Below are 12,487 nucleotides of genomic sequence, written 5' to 3' on the forward strand. Positions count from 1 at the left end.
TTATTGTAAAATACTATAAAGCTATTCTATTTATTTTTATTTAAGAAATGAACAAAACCATAATTATTTATTTTTTCCTTCATCAAATACCATTGTTCCATTATTTGCCTACATACATGAATTATTGAATTCTAAACTAAAAATAACATAGTTTTTTTTTTTTTCTCATTTCTTCATTAAGCATATATAATTAATAATAACTCACATATATATAGTGAGTCAATTGATTTTTGAACAAACCTTTTTAATCTCCCCTTGTGCACCACTCTTTACCTCAATGCTACTCATTTTAATCATAGCTTTCGGGAACTCGAAATTAAACCTAAAACCAAGCAAACCTCTTATACTCCCCGCGTAATTATCGACAATTCTACGCGTTGATGAGTCACCCCAAAGCCTTTGGTCCGATTCAAGAATGCCGTTACCGTTCCTCAGATTCTTGAAGAAACTCGAGTCGAATTTGAACTGGCTGTCTTTATCCAACGCCACCCTTTTCGAACCGTCTCCATCTTTTGGACAAAGAGATTGTAATGTACCTAAGAATGATTGGCTTATAGTCGGATCAGCGGTCCCACTTGCCGTGAAGTTGTAGAGTCGATATCGCATGAAAAGGCAATCTGTTTGCCCTATGCTGTGTGCTCCTATATGATCATAATATACATGTAAGTTGTCATACACATGTGTGTATATACGTGTGTGTGTGTGTATAACATAAGTAGGGATGGAGATTGTAACGGAATTTTCGAATTATGCTAATTTCATTACGAACGATTCTGAATCTTGAAGAATATTTTTCATTCTGAATCCCGATTTTCATGATATTTTAAGAAAAGGATTAGAATATATATTAGATTTCAATTTCCGATTTGATTTAGTTTCTGAAAATATTTTTGAAAATTTAGAAAAAATAACAAATTACATTTCTAATATTAATACTAGTGTATATTTTATATTATAGATGACTAAAAAATTTAAAGTTCTGAATTACACTAATTAAATTTGATCCGAAAGTTTCTGATTTGGGAACAAGTTTTTTTGTTCCAATTTCTGAACTCCAACTTTACGATTTTTTTTTTATTTTTTTTTTTTTGGTTTGCAGATTGGGATGAGTTTAACACTTCTACAAAAAGAATAAAAAATTCTAAAGTGCTAATTCCGATCCGACCCGATTTCCACCCCTAAACACGAGTATCTCTTTTAAAAAGTTTGAAGTTTCAATTTATTACCAACAAGTGTGACAAGATCATGGTCATCAAGGCCTTTGGCTGCAAATTTCTGTTGCTGAATAGCTACGGAATCGAAAGGGCTCGGCAAATTGGAAGCTTCCGAAGACAAAGATATTCTTCCGTCTCTTCTTCCCGTACCCACTCCCCAACTCGGGCCGCCACTCTGCATATATATATATCGTGTCATACAAAAAAAAATTACGACAAACTCTATATAATGATAACAACAACAAAATTACAACGAAAAAAAAAATAAAAATAAAAGTTACCAAATCGACAGAATCACGAGCAGCCAACGCTAATATATCGGCACACGAGACGACACCTGGACACAAGGCCTCGAGCTGCGATTTAGCATCATCAATCACTTGAAATCCTCTCAACCCTAAATTAGGCACCGCCTTTCTTTCCGAAGAAGGAGTGTCGATCAAAACCGAAGCGTCACACCCCTGTGTGCACAACGTAGATAAAGAGTATTACTCACTGAAAATTAAAATCATTAGCTACAAAAAAAAATTGATATTCAAGAAAGAGTTATATATAAATATTTACTTGAACGAAACAATCGTGAAAATGGAGCCTGAGCAAAGCGGCAGCCAAGGTGGAGTCTTGGTTGAAATGGGATTCGACTGTCGATCGAACTATCGACTCCGCTTTAGGACACGAAGAAGAGTAGAAGCCTGTTTTTAGTGACACTATTTGACCTAAGGCTGGAAATATTATTACATTAGTGATAAGAATCAGCATGAGTAGAAAAACTACTGAGTATAGAGCTTCCATTTTTTAGTAGACTGTTATATTTGCTAATGTTTCTTAGTCACTTATATATACTGTTAGTTAGTTCCATAAAATTATTAATTAATTAATTAATTGCTTTTATTTATTTTTTTTATTCTATACTATTTTGGTTGTGGCTTTTGTGCATGAGTTTGTTGCTTTATGCCTGCACTACGTGTTGGATCCCTTTTATAGCTTTTATTTATGTCTTTTTTTCACTTTTTATTATTACTATGGGTAAATTACGATCACCCCTGACGTATGGTCAAATTACGAAAAAAACCCTCATGTTTGGGTAGTTACAACCACCCTCCTCAATTATGTATTATCTTAAGAAAATACCCACCCAAAGGTAAATTTAAGGGTGTTAAATCGGTAAAATCGAACCGAAATTTTGATACGCCAACATTTCATACCGTTTACTGAACTGAATATACTATTTGGTTTGGTAATTAAACGAATTACATAAATTTTATGTAAAAATATTTAAAAGGAAGAGGTGGTTGTAATTACCCAAACAAGAGGGGTTTTTTCATAATTTTATCACACCTCTCAAGGGTGGCCGTAATTTGCACTTATTATTATTATTATTTGTTTATTTTGGAATATTTCTCATAGTTCACATTTGCTTTTTGGTTTCATTATCAAATGCTACAGAAATTCTCCACAATCTTAGTGCTGATTTACTTTGCAGATAATTGGTGACCACTCATATAGAATTTCTCTTTTGTATTGCTTCAATTTGAAGGTATTGTTAATTAATCCATGTGAAACTTGCAAAAATTAGTCAAATTAAATAAAGATGCATTATTAAGTTCATGGATTATGACTCATTGCAGTGGATTGATTAAGATGTTTAATATAATCTCTTTATGGCACAATCAACATAGGGAATTTATTTTTGTGATGAATTAAATAATCGGTAAATTCCACTTTACCCCTTCCTACTCTCGATTGAATCGATTTGCCCCCCTGCACTTGAAAAATTACCTCAATGTGGCCCTCGTTGTTAGTTGTCAGACATTTGACATTAACACCGTTTGATCTAGGCTCTAAAATTACAACAACGCCACCTCTCCCAGTATCAATAATTATTAAAAAAACAAAAATAAAACAAAAACAAAAAAAAATTAAAAATTCAAGACAACGAGAAAACATAGTCCACAACACCAGCCACTATTTATTTTTTATTTTTCTAATAATTATTTAAACAAGGAGGGGTGGTTTTTTGTAATTTTCAAACTTAGATCAAACTGTGTTAAGGTCAAAGATATAAAAATTAACGGCGAAGACCGCATTGAGAAAAAAATTCAAATACAGGGGGACAAATCAATGCAATAGAGAGTAGAAGGGAGTAAAGTGGCACCAAGCCAAAGTACAAGGGGGGAAAGTAGAATTTACCCTTAAATAATTAATCAATGTATTTTTTTTCTTTTTTTATTTTATTTTAATTATTTGCATAAATTCTATTAACCATAACAACACGCAATACAGTTTCAGTAATAGCCTAATAGGTAAGCAAAAACAAGAAGAAAAAATAATTAATAATAATTATTGTAGTCAAAGACCTCAATTTTAAGTCAACCCCTCCCATTTGTCACTATTCCATCACCACCAACTCCTCCATCATTTCCCAACTCAACCATGGTTGAGTCAACCAGCCACTGCAAGATAAAATTTTCAGTAGCTATGCTGTGTCACACTCATTTTATTTTCTGAGAATTTATTTTTATATTTATTTCTTTCTTTTTTCGAATAAGAAACCAATTTCAATTTGCTACTCAAATAGGCTATATTTAAATTTTCGAGCGGGCTAACCTTAAGTTCTTGTTCCGACTTTTTGAATCTCTCATCGTAGTCTCTCATTTGCAGATAACATTTATGCAACTGCACAAGTCACAACATTTAGACAGAACAACAACTACCAAAATTAAAATGATTTCGGAAAGAAAACAGAAACAAATAATTCAACACAATAATAACACATTACCTTGGTTAGTTGAGTGTGACGACGTGAGGTACTCTTTTTGGCAGAAATTAACGAGTCCTCCAAATTCTAGGTCAAAAAAGTTCGTCATTAGGAAAAGAAAGCAAAAGATAGAGAATTCGTAATGTAAAACCTGTATGAGAAAGACGAACTATTTTACCTGGTATTTTTCCTGTAATTTAGAAACAACGTCTTCTTTGTCTGCAACCAGTTCTTCCAACTGAGATATCTGATGAATTACTAAAATATTAATTTCTATTACCACATACAGCAAAATTTTCAGAAGAAAAATTTCTTTGACGACGTTTCCTAGTATCTATAGATACCAGTAAATGGAGAGTAAAAATTGCGCCAATAAATTAATTCCTAAACAAAAGTGTACAACTGAAGAAATATGCGGACACGTAGAATAGTTATTACATAATCAGCACAACCACATCCACCTGTCGATTTTTTTTTATTAGTATATATTTTTGGGACAAATCACACCAACTTTTAGGGGGTGGGCAGGTCTACAGGAAAATCGGAAGTAAATGTTTACCTCGTTCCGCAGTTCTTCGAGCTTTTGATTTGAAACTGCTAATTTGTTTTCACCCTGTTGATGTAGACAAGAAACGGGAATTAGTCAACCTGATTTCGAACATATTAAGGCGCTCACACACACACGCGCAATATATATATATATATATATATATATATATATATATATATATATATATATATATATATATATATATATATATATATATATATATAAGAATATATATATATATATATATATATATATATATATATATATATAAGAAAAGATCAAGAATGCAACCTGGTCCATATCACCATTGAACGACTCTATAGAAAGCTCTCTGCTCCCATGATCATCAAATCTAGACCTGCTCAGGGATTATATAATTAATTTCTACAGAAGCTTCCATCAATAAAGCATACAGAAAATAACAACTTTAATTATGCAGCTATGAACTGAATTCACATGTATTGTCCGACAGCAGTAAATGCTCAGAAGCGAGTCAGCCGTTGCAACTCAATCATTATGAAACTATATTAAATCTATTGACTAATTATGCAAGTAAAGCAATAGTTGCTTAATTTGACTGCAAGAATCAAGGCCATGAATAAATGATGACTAATGCAAAAGACCACTTGGGTCATATGTAAAGTATTTTACAAGGTCTTACGTAGTCTTAACATAGACATCCTAGTTAACGGATAATAAATCGGCCCAATTATTGGCACCTTACAATGGTAGTCAGAATCCGCATTCAAATCCTAACATCCTAAGATTTAACGATTTAACTACCCTCAACCTTGCTGAATCATCGTAGAATCCAAATCCTAGAAAAATCCTTCAAGATTGGGAGTCGAATCCATTAAAACCTTAAAAATCCAATGTTTTAACCGGATTTGAAGGATTTTACTTTATGTACCAACTTGTACCCCGTTTTTCGAAACAACAATCAAGCAGCTGCAAGGATAATCAAAATTTTGAATTTTCCCTCCCAATGTTTTATCTCTATAGCATGTCACTATGAACAAGCTCCTTTTCTCATGATCTTTAACTCCAATGGCATTCCCCCACAAAAAAGAAAAAAAAAAGAACAAGGAACAAAAAGAAAAAAGAAAAAAGCTGATATTTTTGGTTTTATTTCATCTCCCATCAGCAGCTTTTACTCAAAGGCAGCAAAAAAAAATTGAAAATAATGGATTTCTACATAGTGACCACAAAAGAAAATGCCTGGTCTTCGAGATTTGGAGCTCCCAAGTTTAAAAAAAAAAAACAACTAAACTAGATTAGTGATATTCAACCATCTGTGCTTGCACCCAAACAAGTAGGAACAATTAGTCTTCAATGCAAATGCACAAAGAAATCGAAACAGCTACACACTCGAGAGGGAAAAGTATCTATAAGCTTCTAGACAGAAATTTACAGGAACACACTGCTGACTAAAAGATGTCATCATAAAACAAACAAAAATATAAATTCCTGCCTATTACCAAAAAAAAAAGTCCAAAGCACGAAGCAGTTACCTATTCACTCCACTTTTATGATGACTGTTGCTCCTTTGTTGCTCGACATTTCTATCTCTATCTCTATCTCTTTCCCAATCGCGCTCGCGCTTTCTCCCATGCTCATGCTCGACATCATCCACATGTCTATTATTATCATTGTTATTATAATCCCGAAATCTCTCTTCATCCACATACCGATCCCTTGTTCGATCATGGCCACGTATACGATCTTGGTCTTCAGACCTTCCCCTATGTCCCTCCTGATGTCTCTGTCTATCATAATTGTCATCTCTTCCTCGATCTCTGCCCCTATCACCATCACTACTCCTCTCCATATCATGTCGAGAACTTTCATGGTTAAAGTTTGTTCTCCCTCCTCTAGTTTTGACTTCATTCACCTTAATAACTCGCCCGTCAATGGTCTGAATCAAAACTTTATTAGGTCAATATTTTGACGAACCAACATGGTGTGTGTGTGTGTGTGTGTGTGTGTGTGTGTGTGTGTGTGTGTGTGTGTGAGAGAGAGAGAGAGAGAGAGAGAGAGAACCCTTCCATCCATCTCCTTGATGGCTTGAAGCGCTGATCTAGGGTTAGCAAAAGTAACAAATCCATAGCATTTCCCCCCAATGGCCCGGTCATTGATTATCTGGAGATCAGATATTGACAGTCTTTATCTTAATGCTCTATATAAGTTAACGAGGAGAGCAGAGAAACGGATATACAAAAAATGTAGCACCGAAATGTGCGGAATCAATATACTCTTTCAATTCAAGGAAACACAACTGCATTCTTACTGGGAAGATTCGTAACAACAATTGATGCAGATAGCATGGCATCAGAAAAATCAGTTAAAAGAACTTTTGCAACGAAAAAAGGGCTCCTACAGTCCTACAGTAATATATTGAATCATGTTTTTTATTCAAAATCCTTCTAAAAGACCAAATAAAGTCTAATATATGTCCTTACTTCTAAGTCATTTAGGTGTAAAACGGATTAGTTTTGAAGCATTATAATAACTGCGACCGGAGATTTCTGTTTTCTTAATTATCTGTGCTATTCTACTCTTTAAATAAATCCCTTTAAATCAAATCAACATAAAAAAACTAACATGAAGAGTATGAGATAAACTAAAATTAAAATCAAGTATTCCCCAAGAACTGAGATATAAAATACAAATTTCTGCGTACCCTTGCTACGGAAAGTAAGGAACTAAGAGTTACAATCAGATGCAGAAACATCAAATAAGAGTTACAATCAGATGCAGAAACATCAAATACACCATTAGATAATATATATATATATAATAAAAAAAAAAAAAAAAAAAGTGGCTCCATTGAAGAGTGAGCTGCTGCAAGGTACAAGTAAAGCGGAAGAAATCAAAATCAATGTTCAGAAGACAGAGTTCATATCCCGTAAGCACGAAATAACTGATTCGGTAAATTGACAAGGCTAAAACAGCAGAGAAATTGGTTTTTTTTTTTTTTTTTTTTAAAGGACTGATGATACCTTGACGGCGACGACGGCGCCGTATTCGTAGAATACTCTCCGGAGCCCTTCCTCGCCGATGTCGTAGGGGAGACCACCGACGTATATGGAGCTGTTGTCGTCGACTGTCATTGTTTTCCGGCTCTCACCAAATTTACAGGCCAATTGCCCCCAAATTTCAAGTGATAATTTTTGCCCTAGTTTTCGATTTTACTGATCAGTCCCTATTGGGACAGCGCGCTAAATAAATTATTCAATAAAAAAATATTATATAACAAATTAGCAATTATGAAAACTTATTTAAATTTAATTTTTACATAAATTAATAATGCCTTAAAATGTAGAATTTATTTTGAGATGTATATTTAGCGTATTTTATTGTTTGTAATTTAAAATTGATGTCATCTTCTTTTATTTTTTTATTAACATAGTAAGATATTTTACTGTAATTGTTACATAAACATGAAAGTTCATTGCAAGTGTTTATAGACTTCGACCGTACTCGAAATTAGCTGATAGATGAACTAAGGGAGACGATCGTTTACTCCCAGTATTCGAAATTAGCTGATAGATGAACTAAGGGAGACGATAAACATTAGCTGATAGATGAACTAAGGGAGACGATCGTTTACTCCCAGTATTCGAAATTAGCTGATAGATGAACTAAAGGAGACGACCGTTTACTCCCAAAATTAGTCGGACGAAGCTTGGACATCTGGATTATTGGAAAATTAAGTATATTAATTAGGGATTATTTGAGAAAACCCCCTCATATGCATTGTATCATTAGACTAGATCCTTTTTTTTTTCCCACTTTTGAGATAAATCCAATTATATTTTATTCAGCAAATTATATTATTAATAACCTATATTACCCTTTTTCAATTTATTTTAACCTACCCACGTCTCTCCTCTAGCCGTCTCTCTCGTTCTCTTCTCTCCCTATTCTCCACAACTCACGCTCACCCCCTCGCCTCCCTTACCAGCCCCCAAAACGGGGCAAGACGTTTGGGCTCTTCCTCCTCTTCGCCAGCCAACAGTTAGTCGGAGCCGATATGCCCACCACACCAAAGGCGGCAGCCACACCTCGCACATCTATGCCATCTGGCTTACCCCTCCTCGGCCGCCAATGGTTTGCCGGTGAATGCTTCGTCGCCTATTGATATTTCTGAATTTATTGGTAATTTAAATTGAAGATTCGACTGATTTTTTGCAGTTTGTAATTGATCATTCAGTCGCCAAATTGGTACACTACAAATGGAACCATCCCTTTTGGATTTTTGGGTTTCTCGTTTCTTTTTTTTCCTCTATCAATTTTTGGCATTTTTTGTTGGATTTATTTCAACATACCAATCTAATAAAACCATGTCCGTAATTTATAAATTAAATGGGCGTAAATATTGAATCTGTTGAATTAATTAGGTGGGCAATGGTAATTGTCTTCGGATTAACTTTAGGGTTGTTTTGTCATTTTTTTTAAATTTTTGTTGTAGTGAATCTCCGTGAAATTGAAGAAGCATATTCAATCACGTCTCATGTAATCACTCCTATGAATTGATTTAATATGTTATTCTTTCGGTGTTTTATAATAGCGGATTTTGATAAGACTATAGTGGATTTCAAGTTATTGTCCTTGTTTAGAAAAAAAAATGAGTGTTTGTGTAGCGGTGAAGGTGTGCAAAATAGTTGTTTTTGTTACCTTTGGCAGTTGCTTTTTCTATTTTCATGATAAGTTTTGTTATTTTTGCAAATTATTTTTATAGTGGATTAGATTAATATTTGAGTGAGTTTTGATATTTTTTGTAGTGGATTTTGATGAGATTGTAGTGGATTTCAAATTCTTGTTTTGGAGACCGATTTTTTTAATGAATTAAAATTACGCATTGTCTTTTTTTTTTTTTTCTTTTTTTTTTTTCTTCAGGTTCTTCCACAAGCGGAGTGATGGCAACAAGTGGGAAGAGGTTGGGTGATGCTCGGGTGCCTCTACAATTGTTTGTGATGACGTTGTTTACTAAAGGGGATTTTTGTAGTGGATTTAGGCAAATTTTTAGTGGATTTTCTCTTTTGTAAAGGTGATTTTTTGTAGTGGATTTCTATATTTTTGTAGTGGTTTTTGATGAACTTATAGTGGATTTCAGACAAAATATACCTGATACAGGCGCGAGGAGGAGGGGGTGTCGATGAGCTTACACTAAATAGTGGTTTTCGAACTCTCACGTGACATTAATAGTGGATTACGTTAGAGGGAAGGGGGTTGACAACGCGTACAGTGAATAGTGGATTTTAAACAGTGAATAGTGGTTTTCAAATTCTGGCAGTGAATAGTGGTTTATGTTAATTTTATAGTGGATTACGATAATTTTAAAGTGGATTTTAAGTTGATTTTTCTTTTTAGATAGTGAATGTTCATAAATTTTGATGTGTAGCGGATTTTATTTTTCGGTAAACCTGTTGGAAAAAAATGATTTTCACTAAATTTCGAAATATTTATAGTGAAATTCGATAAGTGTGTAGTGGATTTCAATTTGGTAAAATGAAAAAAAAATCAATAAAAAAATATTAATTAAAAGAATAAACTGGAAAAAAAATATTTAAAAAAAATGAAAAATGAAAAATAATAAACGAATAAAAAAATTGAAAAAACTAAAAATAATAAATAAATAAATAATTTTTTAAGTAGAAAAAAAAATCAAATTTTTGAAAGAAAATAAAAATCTGAATGTGAGGATTTGCATACTTACGTATTTTTTAATTAATTTCCCATATTAATTAATCTTTAATATTATTATGAATATAATCTTATATATAAAACGAAGATATTTTGAACTAAAACCTAAACCTAAACCTAGGGGTATTTTCGACATTTCCTATTATAGCAGTTTTTTCATATGGTTTTCTCAATGAAAAAAAAAAGAAAATCCCTACAATTTGTACAAAATTGGATACACGTTGAATATATAAAAAAAAGCTTCCTTATTTCATGGGTTGAATAAACTCAATAACTACATGATAAATAAATTAAATAATAAAAAATAAAGAAAGTTAATAATAATAAATAATTGATAAAGTTAATTGTCCCGTTCCAATATTTGATATTCTTTGGTTTAATTCATAAACAATATTTAACCTCTTCCATCCACTAACCCATTATCATACCATGATCTCAATCCATTATCAATTTCATTGCTCTATTTAAACCCCCAAGAATTCCACATAAAATCACAATTTTTTTTGCCAAGCTTCTTCTTCTTGCTAAAAAAAAATTTATTCTTCTTTTTTCTCACAAATTATTTTCAACATAGCCAATTGATTTCTACAGGTAAACAATACAATGTTTGTTATTTCGATTTATTTATATCAGATTTTTAAATTTCACATCACCAATAGTTGCTAATGATTTTGATTTTTTTTTTGTGCAACTCAGGCATAATTTCCGTGTACAATGACTCCCCGTATGACAGCCATATGCCTTCACATAATGTTCATCTCTTTTATTATTTGGTTGACCATGGTATTTTTGGTTTTCATTAAATTTGTACCATTTATTTTTTTATTTTATAAACTCATTATCTTTTATCACTTCAGGGGTTACCATCTGTTAACGTTGGAGGCACAACAATTATTGCAACATTGGTCGCATTGCTTGGCAAGGTGTTCCAACATCTTCGCGGGAGATCTTGCGTTGAAACAGATTTAACTACAGTACAATCCATCAATGTATTTGTGAAAGAAGAATTTGATTCAAATTTCTCACGGAATTCGTTAGATTGTGAGGAAATCTCAGCGAACGAGTTTTTTTTAAGTTGCATATATTGTGACCACTGTTTGGAGCGTGCCAGAACGTATGAGTTGGTCCGTTGCACGCATTGCAATTTCACCGCAATGCACCCACAATGTGTAAAAACAATGGTGGGGGGTCCAGTACTTGATTTTGATAATCCCGATTGGAAATGGGTTTGTAAAATTTGCGCAGTTAGATTTGCTCTTTTGTATCAATTGTTTTCTACTGGAACACACAATTGAAGTGTGTTTTCTTATTGTTATCAAATGTTTTTTTTTTATTATTATATTTTCATCACCGATGTAAATAGTTTGATTAATGCAATTTTAATGTTTTCTAAAACAACAAACATCATATATCAGTTTTCTTTTCTCCATTTATTATTGTCCAGCGACTTATTATTTACATAATTTTTTTTTTTTTTTCTTTTTCCTTTTAATTAGATAGTTATTAGATAAAAATTCGAATAGTTCTCTTAAAAATTTTATATGCATATAACTATATAGGCAAATAAACTCTGATGTTACATAATATAATATAATTTGATTAATATAATATATTTAATTTCGTTAATATAATATATTAACTCTGTTAATTCATCTTCCATTATTACTAACAATTTTATAAACACACACGAAATTAAACTGAGAAACACACTTCCATTATTCCATTATTACTAACAATTTTATAAACACACACGAAATTAAACTGAGAAACCCACTTCCATTATTCCATTATTACTAACAATTATATTCATCTTCCATTATAATTATATTAACAAGTTAATATAATATATTAACTCTGTTAATTCATCTTCCATTATTCCATTATTACTAACAATTTTATATACTGAGAAACCCACTTATTACTTTTGCTAATTATATTCTTATAAATTAACAAAAATGCAACATATAGAAAAAGAGGAGAGATAATTAACTGGAATAATAACAGGTGATAGTTTGTGGAATTGCTCGGTGGAATTAAAAAAACAAAAATTACGGGTATTTATAATTAAATAAGACTTAATTTTTAAGAGGTCAAATACTGACATTTTTAATAAAGTTCTATATTCTACAATAACTCCTATTCTTAATAAACTTTGATTTCTTAAAAAAAAAAATCGTTAATCTAATTTTGAAAAGTAAAATTAAATAGGTTTATAATTAAAAATAAATAAAAAAATAGTGTGATAAATTAAATTAAATT

At 32.0% G+C, this 12,487-nt stretch overlaps 2 protein-coding genes and 1 long non-coding RNA gene across 4 annotated transcripts; 1 reads left to right on the top strand and 2 right to left on the bottom strand.

The window, feature by feature from the left end:
* Nucleotides 1-54: 54 nt before the first annotated feature.
* Nucleotides 55-2,046, bottom strand: LOC105974026 (peroxidase superfamily protein). Its single transcript, XM_012999065.2, has 4 exons — nucleotides 1,779-2,046; nucleotides 1,496-1,675; nucleotides 1,227-1,389; nucleotides 55-641 (listed from the first exon to the last, which is right to left on the bottom strand). The coding sequence occupies exons 1-4, from the start codon at nucleotides 2,004-2,006 to the stop codon at nucleotides 220-222; spliced, it is 993 nt and encodes a 330-aa protein (XP_012854519.2). The 5' UTR covers nucleotides 2,007-2,046; the 3' UTR covers nucleotides 55-219.
* Nucleotides 2,047-3,390: 1,344 nt separating this feature from the next.
* Nucleotides 3,391-7,739, bottom strand: LOC105974134 (RNA-binding (RRM/RBD/RNP motifs) family protein). Of its 2 annotated transcripts, XM_088825734.1 has the most exons (10): nucleotides 7,522-7,739; nucleotides 6,563-6,661; nucleotides 6,211-6,437; nucleotides 6,034-6,159; nucleotides 4,814-4,880; nucleotides 4,532-4,585; nucleotides 4,151-4,219; nucleotides 3,994-4,059; nucleotides 3,822-3,890; nucleotides 3,391-3,667 (listed from the first exon to the last, which is right to left on the bottom strand). In XM_088825734.1, the coding sequence occupies exons 1-10, from the start codon at nucleotides 7,630-7,632 to the stop codon at nucleotides 3,584-3,586; spliced, it is 972 nt and encodes a 323-aa protein (XP_088681860.1). In that variant the 5' UTR covers nucleotides 7,633-7,739; the 3' UTR covers nucleotides 3,391-3,583. The 2 variants fall into 2 exon arrangements, with proteins under 2 accessions (XP_088681860.1, XP_012854656.1); XM_012999202.2 differs by having other exon boundaries at nucleotides 6,034-6,437; nucleotides 7,522-7,738.
* Nucleotides 7,740-10,721: 2,982 nt separating this feature from the next.
* On the top strand, nucleotides 10,722-11,630 carry LOC148766772 (uncharacterized). The gene is made up of 3 exons (XR_016034535.1): nucleotides 10,722-10,819; nucleotides 10,925-11,011; nucleotides 11,086-11,630. It is a non-coding gene; the product is annotated as an uncharacterized LOC148766772 (long non-coding RNA).
* The last annotated feature ends 857 nt before the right edge of the window (nucleotides 11,631-12,487 follow it).

This window comes from Erythranthe guttata, chromosome 11 (assembly GCF_056151865.1).
Source record: "Erythranthe guttata isolate IM_541 chromosome 11, IM_541, whole genome shotgun sequence".
In the NCBI taxonomy this organism is placed as follows: domain Eukaryota; kingdom Viridiplantae; phylum Streptophyta; class Magnoliopsida; order Lamiales; family Phrymaceae; genus Erythranthe; species Erythranthe guttata.

Coding starts and splice junctions, on each gene's coding strand:
- LOC105974134 (XM_012999202.2), bottom strand. CDS start 7,632: ATGACAGTCGACGACAACAGCTCCATATACGTCGGTGGTCTCCCCTAC. Junction 4,060..4,150: donor AATTACAGGAAAAATACCAG/GTAAAATAGTTC, acceptor TTTTTGACCTAG/AATTTGGAGGACTCGTTAAT. Junction 3,668..3,821: donor AGTCGGAACAAGAACTTAAG/GTTAGCCCGCTC, acceptor TTTATCTTGCAG/TGGCTGGTTGACTCAACCAT.
- LOC105974026 (XM_012999065.2), bottom strand. CDS start 2,006: ATGGAAGCTCTATACTCAGTAGTTTTTCTACTCATGCTGATTCTTATC. Junction 1,390..1,495: donor CTCGTGATTCTGTCGATTTG/GTAACTTTTATT, acceptor ATATATATGCAG/AGTGGCGGCCCGAGTTGGGG. Junction 642..1,226: donor TGATCTTGTCACACTTGTTG/GTAATAAATTGA, acceptor ATGATCATATAG/GAGCACACAGCATAGGGCAA.